Below are 21,529 nucleotides of genomic sequence, written 5' to 3'. Positions count from 1 at the left end.
ATATCTCTAGTACCAAGACCCCTTCTAAACCCAGCCTGGACTTCTGGTAGTTCTCTGTTGATGTGGTGTTCCAGTTGTTTTTTGGATAATCTTCAGTAAAATCTTGCTTGCATTTGAAATCAGTGAGATTGTTCTGTAGTTTCCACATTCTGTTGGGTCACCTTTCTTTGGGATAAGAACAAATATCGATCTCTTCAGTCAGTTGGCCAAGTGGTCGTTCTCAGGGTAACAGTCTGGAAACCTATTTGAATCTTATCGGTTACTTCAGATACAGGAATGTGGAAAAATCAATCCCTTGTGCCCTTAAAAAGAAGAAGAATTCCACTTTATGGCAGTTGATCAATCAGGGTGGGATTTACCACAGGTGGGGGTTGTTTGTTTGTTTAAAAAACACTCAAGCAGGTGGGGTGGGGTTAACTGTACTTTACCAGAAACTGAGTTTCTGATAACTGGTCCTTTCACTAGCCTCCAAGGAGCAACCTGGTTTCACCCTCTCTGGGACAGACCTATTTTCTTGGCAGCCTGTGGTATGTTCAATACTCTTCTCCAGCACCACAGCTCAAATGAATGGATTTTTCCTCTGTTATCCTTAGTCATTGCCCAGCATCACAAGCAATTGAGAAGACTATGGTCTGGATCCCGCCTTTAGACTGATGTCATTGCTCTTTAGCACTCTGCAGAAATCTCTGACAGTGTGTTTTCCCAATGCAGCTCATCTTTTGATTTCCTGACTGCTGGCACCAAAGGTCTTGATTGTGGATCTGAGCAAGATGTGAACCTTAGCCACTTCAATTCATTCCCCTTTTATCATAATGGAGAAACAGGCTTAGCGTATTGAACTAAACCTAGGCCTGGGTTTCCTGTTGTGGTCATTCTCCTTGTTCTTCCAAAGAAAACAGAGTCTGTTTGCTCATCTGGTAAATGGAGCTCCCGGGGTTACAGTCAGGCACCTCCTCACCCCCACCCCATGCCCTTGACTGTGTGTCACTGACTGGCCTCGTTCCCACTGGCCTTCGTGGCCCTCTTCACACTGATGTCATTTGGCAGCAGGGGAATTGCATTCCTTTGGGAATATTTTACTAGTTCTTTCCCCTCAGAGGGTGACTTGATAGTCGGGCTGGGGGGGGAGGGAGTGTCTCAGGCCCCCCTTGCCTGCAATCCAGCAGCAACTCACCCCTTGATTCCCACCTCTGCACCCCGCCCCCAGCCTAACTCTTCTCAGGAGCGGAAGTTCTCTGGTGTCTACTTCCTCTCTTGACTCATCACCCGGGTCTAAGGAGGAGGCTTGTCACGAGCCCGTGGTGACTCGATGAGTACGGCCGGCTCACGAGACTCCTCGAGTCTGCAGGGAGGCGGCAGCAGCCACGGCCTGGACCAACCGGCGGACCGCAGAGTGTGGCCAAGCCTCTAGGAGGAGCGCACCCAGCTTGCTGTGCTTCGAGACAGAGACCCCCCCACCCAGAACTCTGGCTCTGACTACCCCTCCTCCTTGACCACATCCTCCTCGCTGCTAGGTCTCCCCTATCTAAATCTCAGTGCCCTAGGGCCTCATGCACACCCCTCTAGCCAGGGGATACGCCTCTCAATGTCCCTGCTCCAGAATCTCCTCCTCATCCCCTCTGCTTTCCTATCAAAACCTGCTGGTTCCACGTGCCAACAGGTCAGACCCTAACCTCTGATTCCCTGTTGTCTGTTATCTGAGGTAGCACGAATAAGAAAAACAAAGATGAATATGAAAAACCAGGGATTGGCTCTGGTTAGCAGTGCAAGCCCTGTCTGTCTCTTGAGTCTGACTGGCTTCTGTTAAGTGGGTCTGTTTAAATGGCTCCAGACCTTTCATCATCATAATAAAGATCAAAACATTCTTCGAGGTGAAATCACTGTAAAGCACTGTTAGTAACTATGATACAGGACTTTGGGGCTGGCAGGTTGGTGGATGTGTTTCCATTAGCAGGTTCTTCTAGAAAAATGATACAAAGAAATGTTTCAGGCAGTGGGAGAGATCCATGTATTAGAGGGCTGGCCACAAATTCCTGCTTCTTCCCCTAAATCGCATTCCAAGCCAGGCCCTTGGAGGTAAACAGGCTTGAATCTGGTCAGGAGTTTGAAAGCTCCTGAAGATGACCTTCCTGAACCCAACATAGGAACATGACTTGGGGAAGTGCTGGGCTGAAAACCAGCTTACTTCTTCTTTAGCTGAGATTCACAAGAAGCTACGCCCTCCCTGTCCCAGGCTGGCTCGGAGTACCTCATCCAAATCCTTTTAAGTACCCCTTCCTTCTGCAGAGGTTCAGGGAGCTGGATCCACCATTGTGGCCCCCTGGGTTTTTAAGTTATTACTTTCCCCCTCCTGTCAACCCCCTCCTCTGCAGTCCTATTGCCCAATAAATGTAGGCAAGATCCCCCCCCCTCAAAAAAAGTCAAAGATCTGATCCAAAATTTAAACAAAGCCCACCAGCATTGAGTTTATTCTAACTCAGTGATCTATGGGACAAAGCAGAATTGCCCCATAGGATTTCCAAGGCTTAAATCCTTATGGAAGGCAGCCTGCCACCTTTCTCCCACAGAGAAGCTGGTGGCCTCAATCCCAGACCTTTCTGTTTTGCAGCAGAGTGTTTTAACCACTGTACCACCTGGCATCTTAAAAAGGTGACAGTTGGATGCCATATCTACATTATCTACTAACATATCTACTAACAAATATGTTAGTGAAGAGGTAAACCAGCAGAGGGTTCTTTGCTGCAGAGTCAGAGCTTGTGAATCGCAGACAGTATTTTTAAATCGTGGAGAGTAACCTGCTGAGAACCACAAAGGGCGGAACTTCAGAAGGCCTCTGCCAAGCCTCCTGCTGTGCTCTTGTGGGTGGGCCAACAACCATTCACAGATTTAAAAGAAGCAGAAGTGTCCCCTGGCCCCACCCCACAAGGTGCCCAGCACTTGTGCTACCCCAGCACAGCTCCATAGTAGGCCTCTTACATATAATCTCCTTGGTAGAGTGACTCTTAGAAAACCATGGAGGAAAAAAAACCCCACAACAAAACCCTGTTACATTCACAAGGTAGAGTATAAACAATGACCAAGGGGAGGCGGAGAAAGAAAGAAAACCATGGAGGATATTATGCTGAGTGAAATATCTCAGTCACAAAACAACAAATACTGCATAATGCCACTGTTATGAAACAGGACTGACATGAGGGTTGGGAGGAAACTAAGAAAAGAAGGGATAAATAATGTACGTGGCATTGAAACAGACGAGGGAGAGAACTGTATAAAAGGAATATATGATTAGGAATTATTGGCATGACAAGAGTCCAGAATAAGAGCTGCGTAGTAAAGTGGACTTAGGTGGGGGGAGGACTGCATAACAATATTTTTTCCAAAGAAAAAAGCGAACTGGGGGGAGGGGTGGGACGGAGGAAAATATGCAACAGTGAATGAATGGAAATACAAGTTCTCTATAAATTTTCTTTAACGTTTCAATTAAAAAAAAGAGATGTCTTATAATATAAAATTATAATTATAATGCCTTATAATGCTGAGTACCTCTTCAGTATTCAGTGAACACACTGGCTGAATGGAGGGAGAGCAGTGCACCTATGATTATTATTCTAGAATCCACGTAGCATCCAGGTCAGACACCCAGGAAGGCCCCTTCCTCCTGGTAAGGCTGTTTCACTTGACTACATGTGTGTTGTTTTCACACACTTCATTTTTGTTTCTTTCCTAGGGACATAAAGGTCCCCAGTCCCAGCTAGTAGCTGCCTCCACATCTGGGAATATTTTTTTTTTAAATTTAGGTTGTTTATTTTTCATTTCAATGAACATCTACAGAGATTTTGGGATTCCATTCATTCATTGTTGCACCCTTCTCCCTGCACAAACCCCCCCCCCCATTTGCTCCTCTCCTTGAAAAGCAAAAGAAAAACTCCCCCATTGGTACACAATCCCCCCCACATCTGGGAATATTTTATACATGCTCATTCTCCTTCTTTGGGGCCAGACCAAAAACAAGCAAATAAAAACAGTTGTTGTGGCATTGACTCTGACTTCTGGCATCCCCACGTGGGCCAGAGTAGAACTATGCTCCACAGAGTATTCAGTAGTTGATTTTTCAAAATTCACTTGTCAGGCCTTTCTTCTGAGGTGCTTTTGGGTAGACTCAAACCTCCAGTCACTCTGTGCCTTGGCTTGCTCATCTGCAAAATGGGAATAATAAGGCAGCCCACCTCTGGGGTAGACATATGGGCAGCTTGCTAAGAGCATGCCAAATTGATTTCTAAAGTTGGTTGTGCCAATTTACACTTCCAGCTGCCATGTATGTATGTCTTCTTACATCTTTGTATTGTCAGGGTTTGGTTTTTTGTTTTGTTTGTTTTTTGGTTTTTTTTTGTGGGTTTTTTAAAATCTTTTGCCATTCAAATGACTGTAAAATAGTGTTCATTATGGTGCTTGTTTTCATTTCCCTCAGCCAGTGAGGCATGTCTTCAGATGTCTGTCGTCATGCAGACTTCTGGGGAATGTCTATTCATATCCTCTGTTCACTTTTCTATTATGCTGTCTAGGGGGTTGTTTTAATTGATTTGTAGAAAGTTCCTGTGTATTATAAATTATTGTTATTGTTATGTGCCCTCGAGTCAGCTGCAACTCATAGGGATCTATGAACCTTACCCTGTCCTGTGCCATCCTTAAGCTCTCTAACTTGTTCCAACCCATTGGTACAGTCACACTGGGTCAATCTATCTTGTTGAGAGTCTCTCTCTGGAGTTGATTTTTTTGTGTATGGTGTAAGATAGACCTCTCCCTCCCCTATCCAAATGGATTACCCAAATCTTCTAGTGCTGTTAGTTGAACAGGCTTGAAACCACTAACTGAATCTTGACGGGGAAGGGACAGATAGATCAGCTGAAGCTTGGCTGGCACAGAATTCCCTCTAAGCTTGATCAAGGACTTCTGTAGGGGAACAGAGCCAAGGAGGCTAGAGGCCAAAGCAGCCATGCGGCTATTTGGCTTAGGCAGCCCCTGACTGCCTCTGAGCACAGCACTGGCCATTTTATTAATAGACACAATGTAGGTATAAAGCGAACCACAATTCATAAAGTACAGAAAAGTACTGAATGAAAAATTAAATTCCTCCAGTGCCAATATCACTGCTCAGAGATAAGTATTTTAATACTGGATGCTTTTCAGCACTTAAATGTTATCTCCCTGGCTTAAATAATATGCCCGTGTTTCTATTCCTTAATGTATCGATTCTAGAATAACTGTCTTTATTCTTTGTTGGAAAGTTCATTTCCTTCTCACCCCATTCCCTGTATTTGTTTTGGTTTGCTTTTTCATTAAAGCTCCGTGTTATGCCGAATCTGGAGCTGCTGCCACAGCTGTATTGCAGGAAGTCCAGCCCAGTGAAGTCCCCCAGCAGGAGGATGTCAGGCAGGACACTTCCCATCACCCTGTTTCCTGATTCCACTCATCAACACTGAGCTGCCCAGAGAGAAAACAGCCGCTTGGTGTCTGGGCTCCTCCCAGCAACAGTACAAAATGAAAGGACTGGGCTTGTTTCCTCAATGGGGGTGGGGAGCAATGGAGCGGACAGGGGAAGAGGACAGGGGCAGTGGCTTGTTGATGCCCTGTCACTGCCACCTTGTGTGAGTTTGGGCAAGTCCCCTCCCTCATCGCTCCATCTGTGAAGTGTGATTTACCCAAGGCCCTCCTACCCGGGACATTCTGTGATTAGCATTATAGAGGCTGCTCCAGGAAGGTCCTTCTGACAAAGCCTAGAAAATACCCTATGAGAAAATATGATACTGAATATGATAATGTTAGGCTTCCTGAGTGCCTCCAGAGTCCAGGCACTAAGCTCAGTGCTCCAAGATCCTATTTAATCCTCACCATTCTCTCCACTTAACAGATGCCAAAACTGAGGATTGGCAAGTTTGGAAACATAGGCCAAAGGAGTTTTGATTCCTCTATTTTCCTCCTCCTCTGTTGCCAATCTGTCACCTAGCCCTGTTGAAGAAGCTGTAGATTTGAAAATGCTCCGTGCCCTTTTGGGTCTCCAGAAATGGATCTATAGGCAGGAACTCAGTGTCCCTCCCCTGGAGGAGACCTGGTCCAGGGTCCTTGGGGGACTCAGAAAAGATCCTTTAGCTGGGCCTGTCCACAGCTAGAGAAGTGCAGGAAGGCTATTTGAAGCTCTTTCTTCACCAACTAGGGACCCCAGACAGTTCAGGGTGGCTTGAGGCCCTCCTTAAAGTGTTGACCCACTCTTCATCCTACTGACCACACACCACGTCCTGGTGACTCTGGGCACCCACAGTGGCAGGCCCAAGGCCACTGGGACGGCAGAGAAGGAAATTAAGTTGGGGGGGGGGGGGGGCGCAGAAATGCTGACTCAGCTGAAAGGCTCCCTAGGAGGGGAAAGCACAAAACAGCCTGGCCCAGCTCTGTGGACAAAGCCACCCGGCATCTCTGTGGGTCAGGGTCACAACAGCCTCCTCTTGACCGCCCAGCTCTGGCTTGTGACCACGAAGCTGGAGGAGAGTCCTAGAGGGTGACACTATCAAGGGCCTCCCTGCCCAGATGATGTGATTCCTCCTTTCACCAGCGGCCAAGTGAGAGGGCAAAGAAAAACTCCTGCTGAAACAAGCCCCTTCCCTGAGGCTCCAGGCTAGGACCCTCTGAGTCCAATATCAAGAAATGAGTATAAATGAGTCAAGCAGAACAATCCCATTCTATCTGCTTTGACATGAGGGCAAGAGCCTTTCCAAGTGACAAACTCCAAGAAGCTAGTGGCTGGTAAACTCTGCTAACACTGTGGTTTCTTATTAATTGATGCTAAATCTAATCTAATCCTCAGTAACATACAAGTAACACATCCATGTTTATAACATCCATTATCATGTAGATGTCCGGGAGAGTAGAATTTGCTTCTGGTACCTCTATAAGGTCACCATCTTCTCCCCACCACTCCTCTCAGTGCTCCCCAGCTCTGGAAAGAGCACCTCATATACTCCATCTTTTTGTTTGTTTGTTTTTGTGTTTTAATTCAGTTGGCTGAAATGTTTCTTAAGTAGTTTTCAGTCTTATGTATCTGAAAGAAGCCAAGTGTCCGGACAGTTCCATATACTCCATCTTTAATCATCTCTTCTTTCCCTCCTCCCCCGTTCTCCTCCATCAGACCTCAAACCCCCTCATGCTGTCTCCTAAATAGAACCAACCCCACCACTGTGCCCCCAATGTCACTGTCACAACAACATCCTATATGCTGTCATTGACCTTATCTTTATCTCAAGACTTGGCCTTGTCCTGCTTAAAACACTCCTCGATAACACCACAAAAGTTTGGCAATCTGCTTCCACAGAGATTACAGACAAAAAAATACAAGTCATCAAAATAGAGCAAGGAAACGCTGCATGGTTCAAAATCAGATAGGAGTGCATCAGTACCTTTTCAATCTATATGTGGAACAGATCATTCAGATGGCTAGACTTTATGAAGAAGAGTGTGTCATCAGGATTGGAGGAAGACTCATCAACAATTTATGTTACGCAGATGACACAAACTTGCTCGCAGAAACTGAGGAGGAACTGAAATATTTGCTGCAGAAGGTCAGGGACTGCAGTCTTCAATATGGATTGAAGCTCAACATCAAAAGACAATGATTCTCACCACTGGACTAATTGGTAGCATCATGATAGATGTAGAAGAGATTGAAGTTGTTAACAATTTCCACTTACTCAGTTCCACAGTCAACACTCTTGGCACTAGCAGTCAGGAAATCAAAAGACTACTTGCTCAACAGGGGTCCTTGCTGTGGAAGACCTCTCAAAAGTGCCGAAGAGCAACGATGTCTGTCTGCAGACAAAGGTATGCCTGATTCAGGCCCTGGTCTTTGCAATTACTTGCTATGTATCAGAGAGCTGGATAATAACCAAAGGTGACAGAAGACGAAATGGAGCCTTTGAGTTGTGCTGGAGAAGACTATTGAGCATACCATGGGCTTCCAAGAGAATAAACAGGTTTATTCTGGAGAGAAGTAAGACTAGGCTGGCTGCTCCTTGAAGGAAAGGGTTTTGGAGCTGTCTCACATACTTTGGGCACGTGGCCAGGAGGGACTAGTCCCTGGAAGGGACATGCCTGGAAGGGTGGAGGGACAGCACTATAGAAGACGACACTGGATGAGATGGATTGACTCAGTGACTGAAGTAATGTGAGTAGGTGTGTCAGAAACAGTGAGACTGTCTCAGGATAGAGCCGAGTTCAGAGAATATAAGGTCGCTGTGAGTCGCAGGTGATTCGATGGCACATAACAACCCTGTAACACATGAACTTACCATGAGTCACAATCAGTTTGGCAGCAAAGAGTTTGTTTTGGCTTGTGCCTCCTTTTGGTCTCTAGGTCCAACCTTCCCAGGTCATGCATCACAACCCCTGCCTTCTATTTCATCTCCAAGTCCCCCAACTCTCCCTTAGTTCCTCCTGGTACAGGAAGCTATGAATTCACCACCCTGTGATTCTTCGTGATTTGCTATATATTGTTCCCTCTGACTTGAATGTCCTTCCCCTCTTCTGTTTAGAATACTCATACTCTTCCTTCAAGGCCAAAGACAACATCTCTTCCTCTATGAAGCCTTACCTGATTTTTCCAGCCAGTGACAAATTACCCAACAAACAAAGTAAGCATGGGCTTGCTTGTGTTTATTTACAAATCAGTAGTTTCACATTTTTCACCATGTCAAAGATTTATTTTTAAATATAGCTGCATTGATCTCTCTCTCCACCCCATAGCACGTTCCTATTTCATCAAACCTCTTTTCAAAGGTATAATTCCTGGTGGGGCGGAGTACCCAGTAGGCAAGGAAAATATGGGTTTATTTGTATTTACTATTTGTGGTGAACAGTTCCTTTGCTAATTCAGTACTCTGCCCTTGCCCCCAGTTAAAATCAGCTGGTGGGTTTCCACTCTGTGCTGACATCAAACTGTCCTTTTCTAACACAGGCTCATCTCACGCCTTCGCTGAGTCTGGCTCTCTCCCCGTCAGCAGTCAGCTCCTCAGGGAAGGATCCCATTTTATTGTACTTGGAATCCACCACACCTACTGTAATGTTGGCAGAGCACATGCCCAACACATGAGAGTATTACCCATTTATCAAACCCCTGCTTAGCTGTGCCAGGCTCTGAGCTGGTACATAATCGAAATGATCTCATTTTATCCTCAAAATCACCCCACCAGAGGGATTATCTCGCCTGAGAAATTAGGAGACAGGTTCAGAGAGGCTGAGCAGCGCCCTGAGGTCACACAGCTTGCGTAAAGCGTGCCAGAGACTGCTGAATTGCCTCTTCCCCTGACGGGGCTCATCCCATTGCCCACCCTAACCCTGGTCCCTAGGGAAGCTGTAATCCCCAGAGCTAACCAGGCCTACGTGTGGAAAAAGCCCTTTGTCCTTTTATTCTGCTGGGGGATTTTTAGTAGGAAAACGCAAAATTTTATTTTATTTTATTTATTTTTTTTTTTTAAGAAACAGATGGACAAGTTCAAGTCTGCCCTCTAAGACTTTATTTCCTCCTTTTTAAAACCAGCAGGTGAAACTAGATGGTCTCAGAGGTCCTTATCACCCCCAGTGTCCTCTGGTTCCGGCACTGGTTTCTCAGATGGTGCATTCTGTTGCGGGTGCTGTTAGGGAAGAATCCATGAAGGAGATGGGCTATGGGAAAGGGTGGACAGGGAGGTGCTGAGAAAAGATTGGCTCCTTCCCCTGCCCCCTTAGAGACCAAAGGGAGAAACTGAAGTCCCACCACTGAGCCCCCTTGCCTTGGGCCCTCCCAGAAGGCTCTGTCCACTCTGCGTGTGGGAACCACAGGGCCCAGAAGGATCCCACTCCCGCCCCCTCAAGATCAGGGTCTCCATTTACACAGGAAGGCCACCCTCTCTGAGTTTGAAGGCTCTAGTCCCTCCTCCAGGCTCCTGCCCACAGGACCCTTTGGAAAGCCCCTTTCGGTGCCTCCAGCACAGAAGGGGAGAGGGAGGCCTGGTGGCCGTGGGTGAGTTCCTGCAGAGGCTCGAGCTCTCAGCTGTAGTGGCTGTTGGAGCCCTGTCATTTCCCTTCCCCCGCCTGGCCCGCTGGGAGGACATTTCATCACCACTGAGCTGTATGTCCTTATAAGGGAAGGGCCTCACACAGCTCTCCCTCGGGTTGTGGCTGACTGGAGAGAGCCAGGCTGAGCCTAGGGTGATGCTCTGGGTGCCCAAGAAGGGTGCCTCAAGCCCAAGTCAACTAGAAGTCCTCTGGACTGATCTCATCTGAAGTCAAAGACTCTTAGGAGAAATAGCAGGAAGCATTTAGTTGTGGTCCCAGGTCCTAACACTAACTTGTGGTCTCCTAGCCAAGTTATTTACTCTTTCCTTTCCTCACCTGTAAAAATTGAGTGAATATGCTGCCTCTTCCTCCCTCATGAGGCCTCTGTGGTGACTGGTGGCAACGGGAGACCAATAGGCCTGGAAAACAGTGGGTGCTCTGAGACCAGGCTTCTGGCTTTTATTAAGTATTTCCTACAAGGTAGGCCATTAGGTAAATGTGGGGTAAATGTTCCACAGTAACCATGTAAAGGAGACAGAATGAACCCATTTTACAGATAGGGAAAACTGAGGTAGCTTGCCTAAGATCACTTGCTTGTGGTCAGATTCTGAACCTGCCTCCAAAGCTCCATTTTCTCTCTACTTACTCTCTTTTGCTTCCTCAGGAATTTTGTTGGTTTTTTTAAAATATAAAATTATGACAAGGAAGAAGTTTTTGCCACCCCCTCTCTCCCCTTCAAATTCCTCAGGGAGCCTCCTCAATACAGAAACCTTTGCTTGAATTCAGGTGGTTTTTACTGACAGACAAGGATATAGGAGGAGGGCAGAAAACATGGGCAGTTACAGGGAGCCTGGGCTCAGATAGGACACAGAAAGCACAACGTAGATGTGTCCTCCCCCTCCAAGATCCTACCCCTCTGTCTGAAGGCAGATATCCACCTGTGGTTTGCGCCCCATACTACCCACAGGACTTCAGGCCCTGAGATACCCAGCCTGAGCTGTTCAAAAAGGCTGTCCCTTCTCTGCACTGTCCTCCCGCCCTTGGGACCAAAGGGAAAGTGCCCACCACATCCTTCCTTGTCCTCTACTACTGACACATTCTCAGCAGCCACTCCTTTAAAGGACCCAGAGGGGACCATGTTCCTGGGCTGTGGTGGGGACACTCCCCTCAATAAAGTGACTTCTCTCCCTTACCTTCTTTCCTGCTCTTCACGGGTCAAGGGGCTAGTGCAGGGAGAGTGATCTACCCCCACCTTCCACAGGCCACTCACTCCGAATGGCGATCACATATCTGGCCAAAGGAAAGGGAATTCAGGAGAGACGCAAAGGTCACAGCTAGTCCACAGGCTTGGGTCAGGTGCTTCCTGTTATGTTAGCCACCAGGCCTGTCCAGCAGCCCTCACAGGGGAGGGGGAAGGGAGCTAGACCTGGATGCATATAGTGCTGCTTTTTCACATCCAGGAATAAAAACCCATAGCCACTGAATTGATTTTGACTCAAAACAGAGACTCTACACTTGGCAGGTCTGGTGGCCTAGCAGGTAAGGAGTTGTACTGGCAATACAAAGGCAGGCAGTTCAAACCCACCAGATGCTTCTCAAAAGAAAAAATGTGCATCTACTGCTTCTGAAAACCCACTGGAGGGTCAGGCATGGTGATTTCCAAATAGTGGGCAAATGAGTCAAGTCATTTCACTAACATAGGGCGGAACTGCCCATAGGGCTTCTAAACCTTTAATCTTAAAAGCAGCAAAAACTGCACTATCTCTCTCCTGTGGACCAACTGAGAGGTTTGAACCACTAACCTCTTGGTTAGCACCAAGTGCTTCATTTCACAAAGGAACTAGGTGGCAATGTTGTTGTTGATTGCTGTCGAGTTGGGCACAACTCATAGTGACCCCATGAATAAAAGGCCCAACGCCCTTCCAAAACCATCGCCATTTATCAAAGTTCAGAGAGTTTCCAGAGGCATGCTGTTTAGGAAGTGGATGCCACTCCTGCTTCCAAAGGTGGCACTACTAACCTTCTTTTAAGGATGAAGAAACAGAGGTCCCCTGAGGCTGAGATAGACATGAGGTTTCTTAGAGGGATCTGAACCTTAGTAGACTGATTCACAATACTTTCTCCTGGCCCAGAGGCTCCCAAAGAGTGCTAAGTGAAGCCCTGGGGTTCCGTTAAGATGTTTCAAGGGTTCTACAACCATAAGACAAGGTCTAGGTTCAACCTAGACCGACCCAGGCTCTGAAGTTAAATAGCAGTCGGAATCATGTCGGAACCCTCATAGGAAAGACTTGTTCAGACATAATCAGTGGATACTAAATATCAAGCAAAATTGTTATGAGATGCAATACATTTGCATGGTATTAGAATATCTAATACATATTATATTGGGGTACTCTGTCAGGGACCACCCCAAAGTGCTAAAGAAGAAGCATGTAAATTTAAAGACTAAGATCCAAACCACAGTATTTTCAATTGCTTCCTATGCTTCTGAAAGTTGGACAATGACAGAAAAAAGAAAAAAAAATGTTTTGAATTGAGATACTGTAGAAGAGTATTGAATATCCCATGTACTGGCCATGAAAAACCAAGTCTCTCTTGGAGAAAGTGTAACCAGGGTGCTCCTTACAGTCAAGGATGGTAGAACCTCATCTCATGTACTTCGGGCTTGTTGTCAGGAGGTGCCAATCTCTGGAAATCATTCATTCTGGGAAAGGTAGAGGGTCAGAGAAAGGCCCTCAATGAGATGGATTAACACAGTGATACAGAGAATGGTAGACATCAAGAGGATGGTGCAGGATGAGACCAGGATCAGATGTTTGTGGGGCTGCTGGGCTGTAGTCCACTTGACAACACATAACAAAGAGCATCTCCTAACATAACATTTTCATTATAATACATGTCCTCTATGTAACATAGATTATATATTTGGTCTATATGGACAGAAATATATGATTTCATATTAGTCACAAGGGGGAAAAAAAAATCCAGTAACTATACAGTAGTTAGTTAAAAAAAAACATGTGGATACCTGACCACACGACCAAAATGAACACTCATTCTACCTCCAGATGAGATGACCGGAGAAGGCCCCAACATCACCTATGAGTTTTGGGGCTGAGAATATGTAATATCAAACTATTTACAAGAAACGTTCAAACGCCAGATATGAAATGCTCTCTTAGAAAATGGGGAGGGAACTACAAAAAAAGCCCATGTCATGAAAGTCTGTGGGACAAGGTTTCAGAGGAGAGACTAAAGATCCACACCAATTAAAATCAACACTTGATTCTGTGTTGGCAGAAGAATGAATGCAGTAAAAGGATATTATTGGGCCAAATGACAAAATGAGACTACAACAAGTTATTCTATCAGTGTTAAATTTACAGTTGATAACAGCGGTGTGGTTACATGTGAAAATATCCTTTTTTTGGCAATACACACGCAGCAGGAAGCTCTGCTGACAGTATGTAGGGAGCTGTGCTGCTGGTCCAGAGGTCCCGTCTCTCTAGACATTCGAATCCACTAGCCGCGCTGAGAAAGAAGGGCAATCTCCTCCCATGACACTTACAACCTTGGAAACCCACTGAGGGGTTCAGCTAGGAGTTGGTTCTGATTCAATGGCAATGGAAGAAAGATGTGTTCTTTGTCCTGTTTTTATTCTTGGAACTTTTTTGAAGACTGAAAAGTATTACTCATGACCCTCAGTGAATGGGAGACTGGAGGAAGGGGATGAAATTGGAAGGGTCTGAGGTTAGCAAAGATGGTGCCTTGAAAGACCAGATGGCAATGATCTCAGCACGGTCCACGGGAAGAGAACCCAATCTGGAGGACAGTGGCCAGTCTACCTTCTGTTTCCTTAAGGCCAGCTGGAGGTCCCTGGAGCTGGACCCTCACACCAACAAACAGGCTAGGACAGAAAAGTTCTATAGTAAAGGATTTATTGCCAAACTTCAAGGAAGGCGCTTTGTAAGCAGAAGACACAGAACACATCCTCTTTGGGCAGGCAGGAAAGGTAGCCCCCAGTTATGGTGGCTCCTCTCCCTCTTATGATGGTCAACTTCCCTGGTGGGACAGAGGGTGCAAGGCACGGGAAGCCCATGGGCACTAATGTCATTAGAACGATGAGGCCAGCCCAGAGCTACCCGTCCTGCTTGAGAACTGACAGATGAGGAAACTGAGGCTATGATGCCTGAAAGAAGGCACCTTGCCTAAAGCCCAGCCAGCTCTGGCTGTGGGTGGCTGTGTCCCAGGGAAGATGGCAAGAGGGGCAAGTGAGAGTGGACATTTAGTAATAAGCTCTCATGTCACAAACAGATGGAGGCAGAGAACAGATTGTATCATGGGAAGCCATCGGCTCAAGGAGCAGGGTTTGGGGAGGCCAGCAGGGGACACAGGAGCCATGGCTCTGTGGCTTATTCTCACTCTGTTCTCGTATAGGCCATAAAGATGGCCTCTGTCCCTTATGACTCTTCATCTTCTGGTCATAACCTTCAAGAACAGAGTGAAAAGACAGTAAAGAAGGCCTTGGCCAGTGCTGGCAGGTCCTCAGTGGGCACATCTGGTGGCTGGGGCCAGTGGGAAGAAAGGCCAAGGCACGCTACTGTGCCCCACCCTCTCCTCTTTCTGTAAACAAAGTGCACATGCACAAATGTCCTGTGGAGGTCCTGTGAGCAGCTGGGCCCAGGGAAGCCAGACCCAAACATATGCCTGCAAGGCCTCTGCACCTACAGGCTCTGTCCTTGGTCCAGCCCCTGAGCAAGGTGGAGACTGGCATGCCTCGAGCCAGGGCAATTCCAAAGGACTCTGGAGAGATTGTGCGTTGTGTAGGGTGCTTGGGATGGATGCTAAGTGGTTTTAGGCCCTAACATACACTCATTGGCATGGGAAGAAATGATGAGGCTACTAACCCTGCTGGATGGATGTGGAACACTGAGATGCAGAGTCCCATTCAGGGAGACACAGAAGTTGGAGTGGGGCTTTCCTTCTGGAGGATGGTTTATGATCATTACATAAACCTCTTTGAGGTTGATGTCAGAAACGTGCAAGGCTGGGCACAGCTGGTCCAGGGCAGGACTAGGCAAGGAGACCCTTCCAGATCCTCCTCCAATCACAGCTCACCAAAGGGTAAGGGCTCGCAGAAAACGTCATTTTGCAGAAAAGGAAACATGAGGGGGGCCACACAGCAATGGCTTCATCAGAGATGCCTCCCCTCCTGCCTCAAGAGCCTGGCTTCCACATCTCACCCTGCTGAGAGGAGAACTGGGCCCTACAGCCTGGGCCCAGGCCTCAACAGCTCCTTACAACAGGTGGGCGAGGGCAGGAGAGGGCCTGACTTTAAGGCAGCCTCTGTCACAGGGCTCCTTGCCTGGCAACATCTGGAGATTTTGGGTGGGGGCTGCAGGAGGGCTCAGCTGTGTTCATTCAGAAGTCAGGAATGTAAACTACTGAGTTGAGGGGAACAGAGATGATGCCATCCCCAGAAACCCCAGATGCTGTGCCAAAGACTGGGGCATTCAGAACCATGCAAGCTCCCAGGCTGGGCTCCCAAACCCAGAGCCTGGAGATCAGGCCAGATGCCAGGTAGTCGGCACCAGTGACCTGCCCAAGCTAAAGTAGCAAAGACACCCAGGAGCTTGGCAGTCCCTAGCCAAATCCTGACATGCTCAGTGGCCCTTCCACAGGCCGAATCAGTGGCCCTTCCACAGGCCGAGCAGAAGCACATTTTGGCAGAGCTGGGATTTCAAGGAGTGGATTGGCCAGGAGGCCCAATGTCTATGGCCCAATGGGTGCTAGGGTGCACTTCTCCTGTAGAGGGTCACCAGCTCCTTCCGCTTCTCCCTCAGTCCAGGTGCTTCCTCGCTCAGGTCCCCCAAATCTCTCATTTCCTGCAGGACCTGAGTGGCCTGTCTCAGCTGCTCCACAGCCTGGCTGAGCAGTGTCTCAGCGTTCACGGGCGCTGGCTCGCTGCCCAGCACCTTGTTTAACAGTTGCTCCGTCTGTTCTGAGGCCACCTTCACCTCCAGCTCAGCCCGATACAGCCGTTCTCTGGGCTGTGGTGGGTGCCGAGGGCCCTCCCCAAGAAGGTCCCCCAGGGAGGAAGAGCGGGGATGGAAGTGAGGCGATGAGTCGCAGAGAGACGGTGCAGTGAACGCTGTCCCATCCTTCAGGTGGGTCCCTGGGGTGGCCGTGGCCTTGGACAGGTTAGCGGGCTCAGTGCTGTCATCCACACCATTCACTGAGACCTGGACTAGGCCTGGAGGAGAGGTCTTGGGGACTTCAGGACTCTGGGCTGGTCCGGAAGGCTCTCCCCTGCTCATAGAAGCTATCAGTTTCTCCGATAAGATCTTGGGTGGGGGAACAGGGGGCTTCCCACCCTCCTTGGGGGTAGTCTCCAAAGTCTCAGAACAGGACAGTTGAGGTGCTCCTGCATCCTCAGAGGCAGGGGTCTCCTTGAGGCTGGGGTTCTCCCAGCTCACCTTCAGTTTTTCAGGCAGAACCCTGTTGAGGAGCTGCTCAGGGTCCCCATCCTCCCCGGCTGGGGTCTCTGAGTCCTCCTGGTTCTCAGCATGTGTCTCAGGGGTCGGAGCTCTCTCCTCTGCAGGGGTCTCTGTCCTATCACCAAAGCCGAAGCCGGCAGGCTCAGGGGCTGGGGAAGGCTTGGTGGGAGGCATGAGGGGCCGGCGTGTGTCTCGGGGCTCGGCTGCACTGGCATCGTCATTGGGGGTGAACACAGAGGGCGGCCCGCTGTCCGGAACGTCCAGGTCCAGGCGCAAAAGCCCGTCGGAAGCTGCGCTGGCCACCTGGTAGGGGACAGTACATCGATGTCATCTTGGATGACTAGCCACTGGGTCATGCATGCCCTTCTATAAGGGTTCTCAAACCTTCCACCCATGCTGTCCAGGCCCCCAGCTCCCCTCCACCCTCTCTGCCGGCTTCCAAGGCCACTTGGTTACAGGCAGAAATGATTCCTTGATGATTCCTCCCCTTCACCCCAGAGAATCCTGTTTTAGTTTTTTAAATGTTTTAATTTTTTTTTTTTTTTTTTTACTATTGCACCATTTTCTTCTCCCTCCCCCCAAGAACCCTGTTTTGGAATCAGTCAGAACCACGGTGCCCTCTCAGGGCCCCAGCCTGGCTTCTCCCAGCTGGGGACAGAGACCATTTTTCAGTGGTAACCGTGTTGGGCTGAGCAGCACAAGACATGGTATCGTCCCTGTTACTGCCTGTATGACCCTTCTCCATACCCCACCACCTGCCACTCCACCCAAGGTCCCCTCAGTCTGCCAGTGACAGGAGCAGCACTCAAACACAGATCTCCAGTCAGCTCAAGTTCACTCGAATCTGCTTTCCCTTTCCAATGATCTCTGTCGAACCTGCCCACCCACATCATGACCTCCAGCAGGACAGCCCCAGCCCTGACTGCCCAGCTGCCAAGCAGTCTGTGCCTGCTCCCCTCATGTCGTCAGATGGGGGCCTAGACACGGGAAGCCGCAGACCACAGCTGACTGCCAGAGGAGAGCAGCTGCTCTAAGCAGACGGCTGTCCCCCACCTGGCCCCAGCAACCTGTGAGGACACCTGGCAACCTCATGGTTGTGAGGATTGGTATCCTTCCCTCAGCGGCTCAGTAGTGGGGTGGCCATGAGGCCTCTCCCAAGGTCCTTGAGAAGATGGGGTCCTGGCTGAAACCCTCACGCCATCAACAACCTAACCCCTACTTTCTTGTATATGAACCCACCAGTGACACGTGCCCAGAGATTCTCCTCTGCTGCGCGCCCTCCCAGAATTATTCCTCAGGGGGTCTCTCCCACCAAGGCTGTCTTTCCTCCAACATCTCCGGGATGTCCTGCTCAGATCTTCCTTCTCAGACTGATAACATGAGCCATTCCTTCCGCAGGCTCCTTCCCTTCCGCTGACAGACATGAACAGGCTGTCTCATCTCATACAACATCCTCCAACAACCTTTCTTCCAAGTGTGGTCTTTTTTTTTTGTATTTTCAATAATAAGAGTTTATTGCTATATTATGTTAGGAACACAAAACCCAGCTTAAATAGAATCTCAGAGAAAACATGATTTTTGATAGCACAACATGCAAAATTATGTTATAGCATATACTAAATGTGACTTTGCAAACATTTGTTGGTATTGCAAAGCAATACCAACTTTAATTCATAGAGACCCTATAAGGCAGAGTAGAACTGCCCTCAAGTATGGTCTTTTGTGTAGGGTTTTTTTTTTCCTTCCCTTCCATAGTTCCCTTCTCCTAGAGTCCACACAGCAGCCTTCAGCTGACTCTCTTAATTTCTCTTGGAAATTAAACCAGAAATGACCCTACCTGCCTTTTCCCTAGTCCTTCCCTTATGACTATGGCTGCCACCTGGCTGAGGGACCCCTAGGTTCTTCCCCTTCATTGATTCCATATTGACTACTCCTCCCTCTCCCCCCAAATGTAGTGTTTCCGGAGGTTCTTTACAGGCCTCCAAAATTTCCCCCTCATCACCCACCCACAGACCCATCAGTTCCACTGGTCTGAAAGATGAATTCCTCACTCTTTCAAATCCCCTGTGCCCTGGGCCTCCATCATCCCATCCTGAGCTTGGGGAGCACCTTCCCCGACTCTGTCAGTGCTTTTCTGCCAGATTAATTGTTCAGTCAAGCCACCTCGCTCAGCATAACTTGACTCTCCTGCCTCAAGCCTCAGCTCCCGCAGTTCCCTCAACCAAAATCCCCGGTCAATCAGCCGAAACCTTTCCCATCCTTTAATGGTGGGAAGCTCAAAAGCTGAGTTGAGGGGCAGGGACTGGTTATGACCAGTGTAGGATTCAGCAAACAAAGCCGGCTATGGATTCTGGGACCTGTACATACTGAGCAGATAGAATACAGGCAGCGCCTCCTCCACACACACACTCTTAAAGATTAATCAAGAGTCCCCAACTCCAGCTGTCCTCAGAAAAAAAGTGACCCCAAACCTAATTACAACTCCAAGGAGCTTATGATCCCAGGCTCCACCTGACCATGCTGAGAGCAAAGACTTACCTCTTTCAAGTGGACTCTCGTGGGTGGCCGGCGTCGCTGGCCCCCTCGAACCCGGTCCCGTGTCACATGTTCCAGGGCACAACTTTTATCCACCTTTACCTGGGAAGAAAGGAAAACTAGGTCAGCCTTGGGGATACTGAGAAGTACTTAGGCATTAACCGACCCAGAGACAGGGTCTATAAACCCTTGTCTTCACTTAACAGAGCCAGCACTTCACCCACTGCTCCTCTCTTTCAAGTGAATTCCTGTTCTGGACCCATGATACCTCCTTCTGTCCCACTACCACGTGTGTCTCTGCAGATTCTGAGGGGCCCTCTCTCTGCAACCTTACTGCTTGGTCCTAAGCTATCTGCTCCTCTGTTACCCTCTGAGGCTTATCTGTGGGTCGGGAGATGGAATATGCGCAGTAACTATGTGCCCAGCCCAGATCTAGGAGCACCTGAGAAAAGGCTATTGGCCAAAGACCACTTGGGCTGAGATGTCTGAAGAGAAATGCCTCTGCAAAGGGTAAGGAAGCAGGGTCAGGAGGAGCTGGGAAACCCCGGAGTAAGGTTCTCATGGGAACTGGGCTTCAGGCTGTGAAGCAGCCTGCCCGCAGGACAAGGAGTAAGACTAAGACTTCTCACTTCAGGTCTGCTCAGGGAGGCAGGTAACAGTTTCTATTTCTCAGTGGAGGACTCATCCCTGCTTCCCAAAGACTGTGTGGTGCTGCGGGATAAGGCCTAGCTCACAGCTCCTGGAACTGTTCCCAAGACCTGCAATTTGTCCCAACATCACTCTCCCCATGATGGGGATAGTTGCCCCAGGCAGTAAAGGGCTGTGCATGGCATAGTCACATAGGCCAGACACATAAGTGAAGGCTGGAAGTTGAGGGACCTGAGTGTTGGGAGAGCTTGGCAAAATCCAATGTCCATCGGCGTCAGTCCATAACTGAAGTGACCCCAAGATTTGTTTCAGCTCAAATAACTAAGAACCCATGATTTGTCTTTTTTGACAAATCCTCCCTGGCAGTTGGCTTCATGGGATACCCGTTCCTCCGCAAGACTGGCCACAGCCATGTTGCCAGTTCAGGAGGCTGAAGACTGCCAGACTGGGTCACTGCAGACAGAGAATGAGCCCCGGGTCCAGAGCACGCTCAGCCCCAGGTCTGTGTGGCCAAGGCTGCTATCAGATCAATCCTATCCCACCAACAATCTTTTTTTACTTGAAATAAGTTCACTTCCTTCTGCCTTGGTTTCCTCATATACAAAATGGGGAATACTCTCATCAATTTTCTGAGGTGTTACTGTGGAGATTAAATGAAGTCACAACAGTTAGCTGTTAGGCCTGTGGGTTTGCAGTGCAATTTCCAAGGGGTGATGTCACCAGTTGCTGCTGTTGTTAGGTGTCAACAACTCACAGCAAACACAGACTCAAACCTTGCCCCATCCTGCACCTCCTCACCATCTCTGCCACGTTCAAGACCATTGTTCGGGTCACTGTATCAATCCGTCTTGTTGAGGGTCTTTTCTCTTTAGCTGACCCTCTTACATTTCTCAGCATGATGTCTTTTTGCAAGGACTGGCCTCTCCTGCTAACATGGCCAAAGTGTGTGAGATGAAATCTAGGGGTTATTGGGGATGATGTGGAGCCTGGCTCCTCTCCGAGATGGCTCACGGAAGGAAAGGGGGCACACAGCGCTATTCACAAGCAGCATCGCACCTCATCAAAGGCCTTGTTCTTGCCTCGGTTGATTCCTTCGTTGAGGGCTTTGATCCAGGACTCTTTCTCTTCCCCACTGGGTGCCTGGAATTTGATGTCGCTGACCTGCCAGGGGAATGGCAGACATTTAACAAGAATCATTCTTTGGGGTCTTACGGGAGCTTCCCACCCAGCCCTTAGGATTTGTCCCGATTAGAAACGAACCAAAATGACCCCCACATTGTGTCTGTCACTAGAGCTTCCAGAGGTGGACAGGGTAGATTGAGCAAAGAAAAGGCTGTTCTCTAGCATGGAGCTTTAGAGGCTTGGATTAGAATTAGCTTTGACCAATGGAAGAGGCTGGACCTGCCCCCTACCTGAGGGACTCTCCCAGAAGCCACCTGAACTCTGGGCTTCAGTTTCTCTTATGTGAAGTCCCAGTTTATACCCAAGCCAGGCACAGAGGTGACAAGCATGAAGGGTGTCCACTGGTGAAGGCCCCCTGAACCCTGGGCCTCATCTCAGCTCCATAGCGGGCCTCACACTCAGATCTGGCCAAGTGGAAAACATAGCTCCATGCCTCCTAGAAGAGGTCTCTTTTCTACTCTTGAATCATAGGCTATAAGAGAAAAGGTGTGGCAAAAGACTCAAGCAAGACCCACACCTCACTCCATACACAAAAACCAACTCAAGGTGGATCATGGACCTAGGACTAAAACCAAGGACTATAAAATTCA

General features: G+C 48.5%; 1 protein-coding gene across 1 annotated transcript in view; it reads right to left on the bottom strand.

The window, feature by feature from the left end:
* Positions 1-15,866: 15,866 nt before the first annotated feature.
* The window catches only part of PLEKHO2 (pleckstrin homology domain containing, family O member 2), a 22,956-nt gene continuing 17,293 nt past the window's right edge, over positions 15,867-21,529 (bottom strand). The window contains exons 5-7 of the mRNA XM_006899636.1: positions 20,814-20,918; positions 19,113-19,211; positions 15,867-16,877 (exon numbers count right to left, since the gene is read on the bottom strand). Coding sequence (XP_006899698.1) covers positions 15,867-16,877; positions 19,113-19,211; positions 20,814-20,918 — 1,215 coding nt within the window. The remainder of the gene's footprint in view (positions 16,878-19,112; positions 19,212-20,813; positions 20,919-21,529) is intronic.

Source organism: Elephantulus edwardii, unplaced genomic scaffold (genome assembly GCF_000299155.1).
Source record: "Elephantulus edwardii isolate Elephantulus edwardi_28Jun2011 unplaced genomic scaffold, EleEdw1.0 scaffold00263, whole genome shotgun sequence".
NCBI lineage: Eukaryota > Metazoa > Chordata > Mammalia > Macroscelidea > Macroscelididae > Elephantulus > Elephantulus edwardii.
The sequence above is the reverse complement of the archived record's forward strand: the minus strand, read 5'-3'. Positions and strand labels throughout refer to the sequence as shown.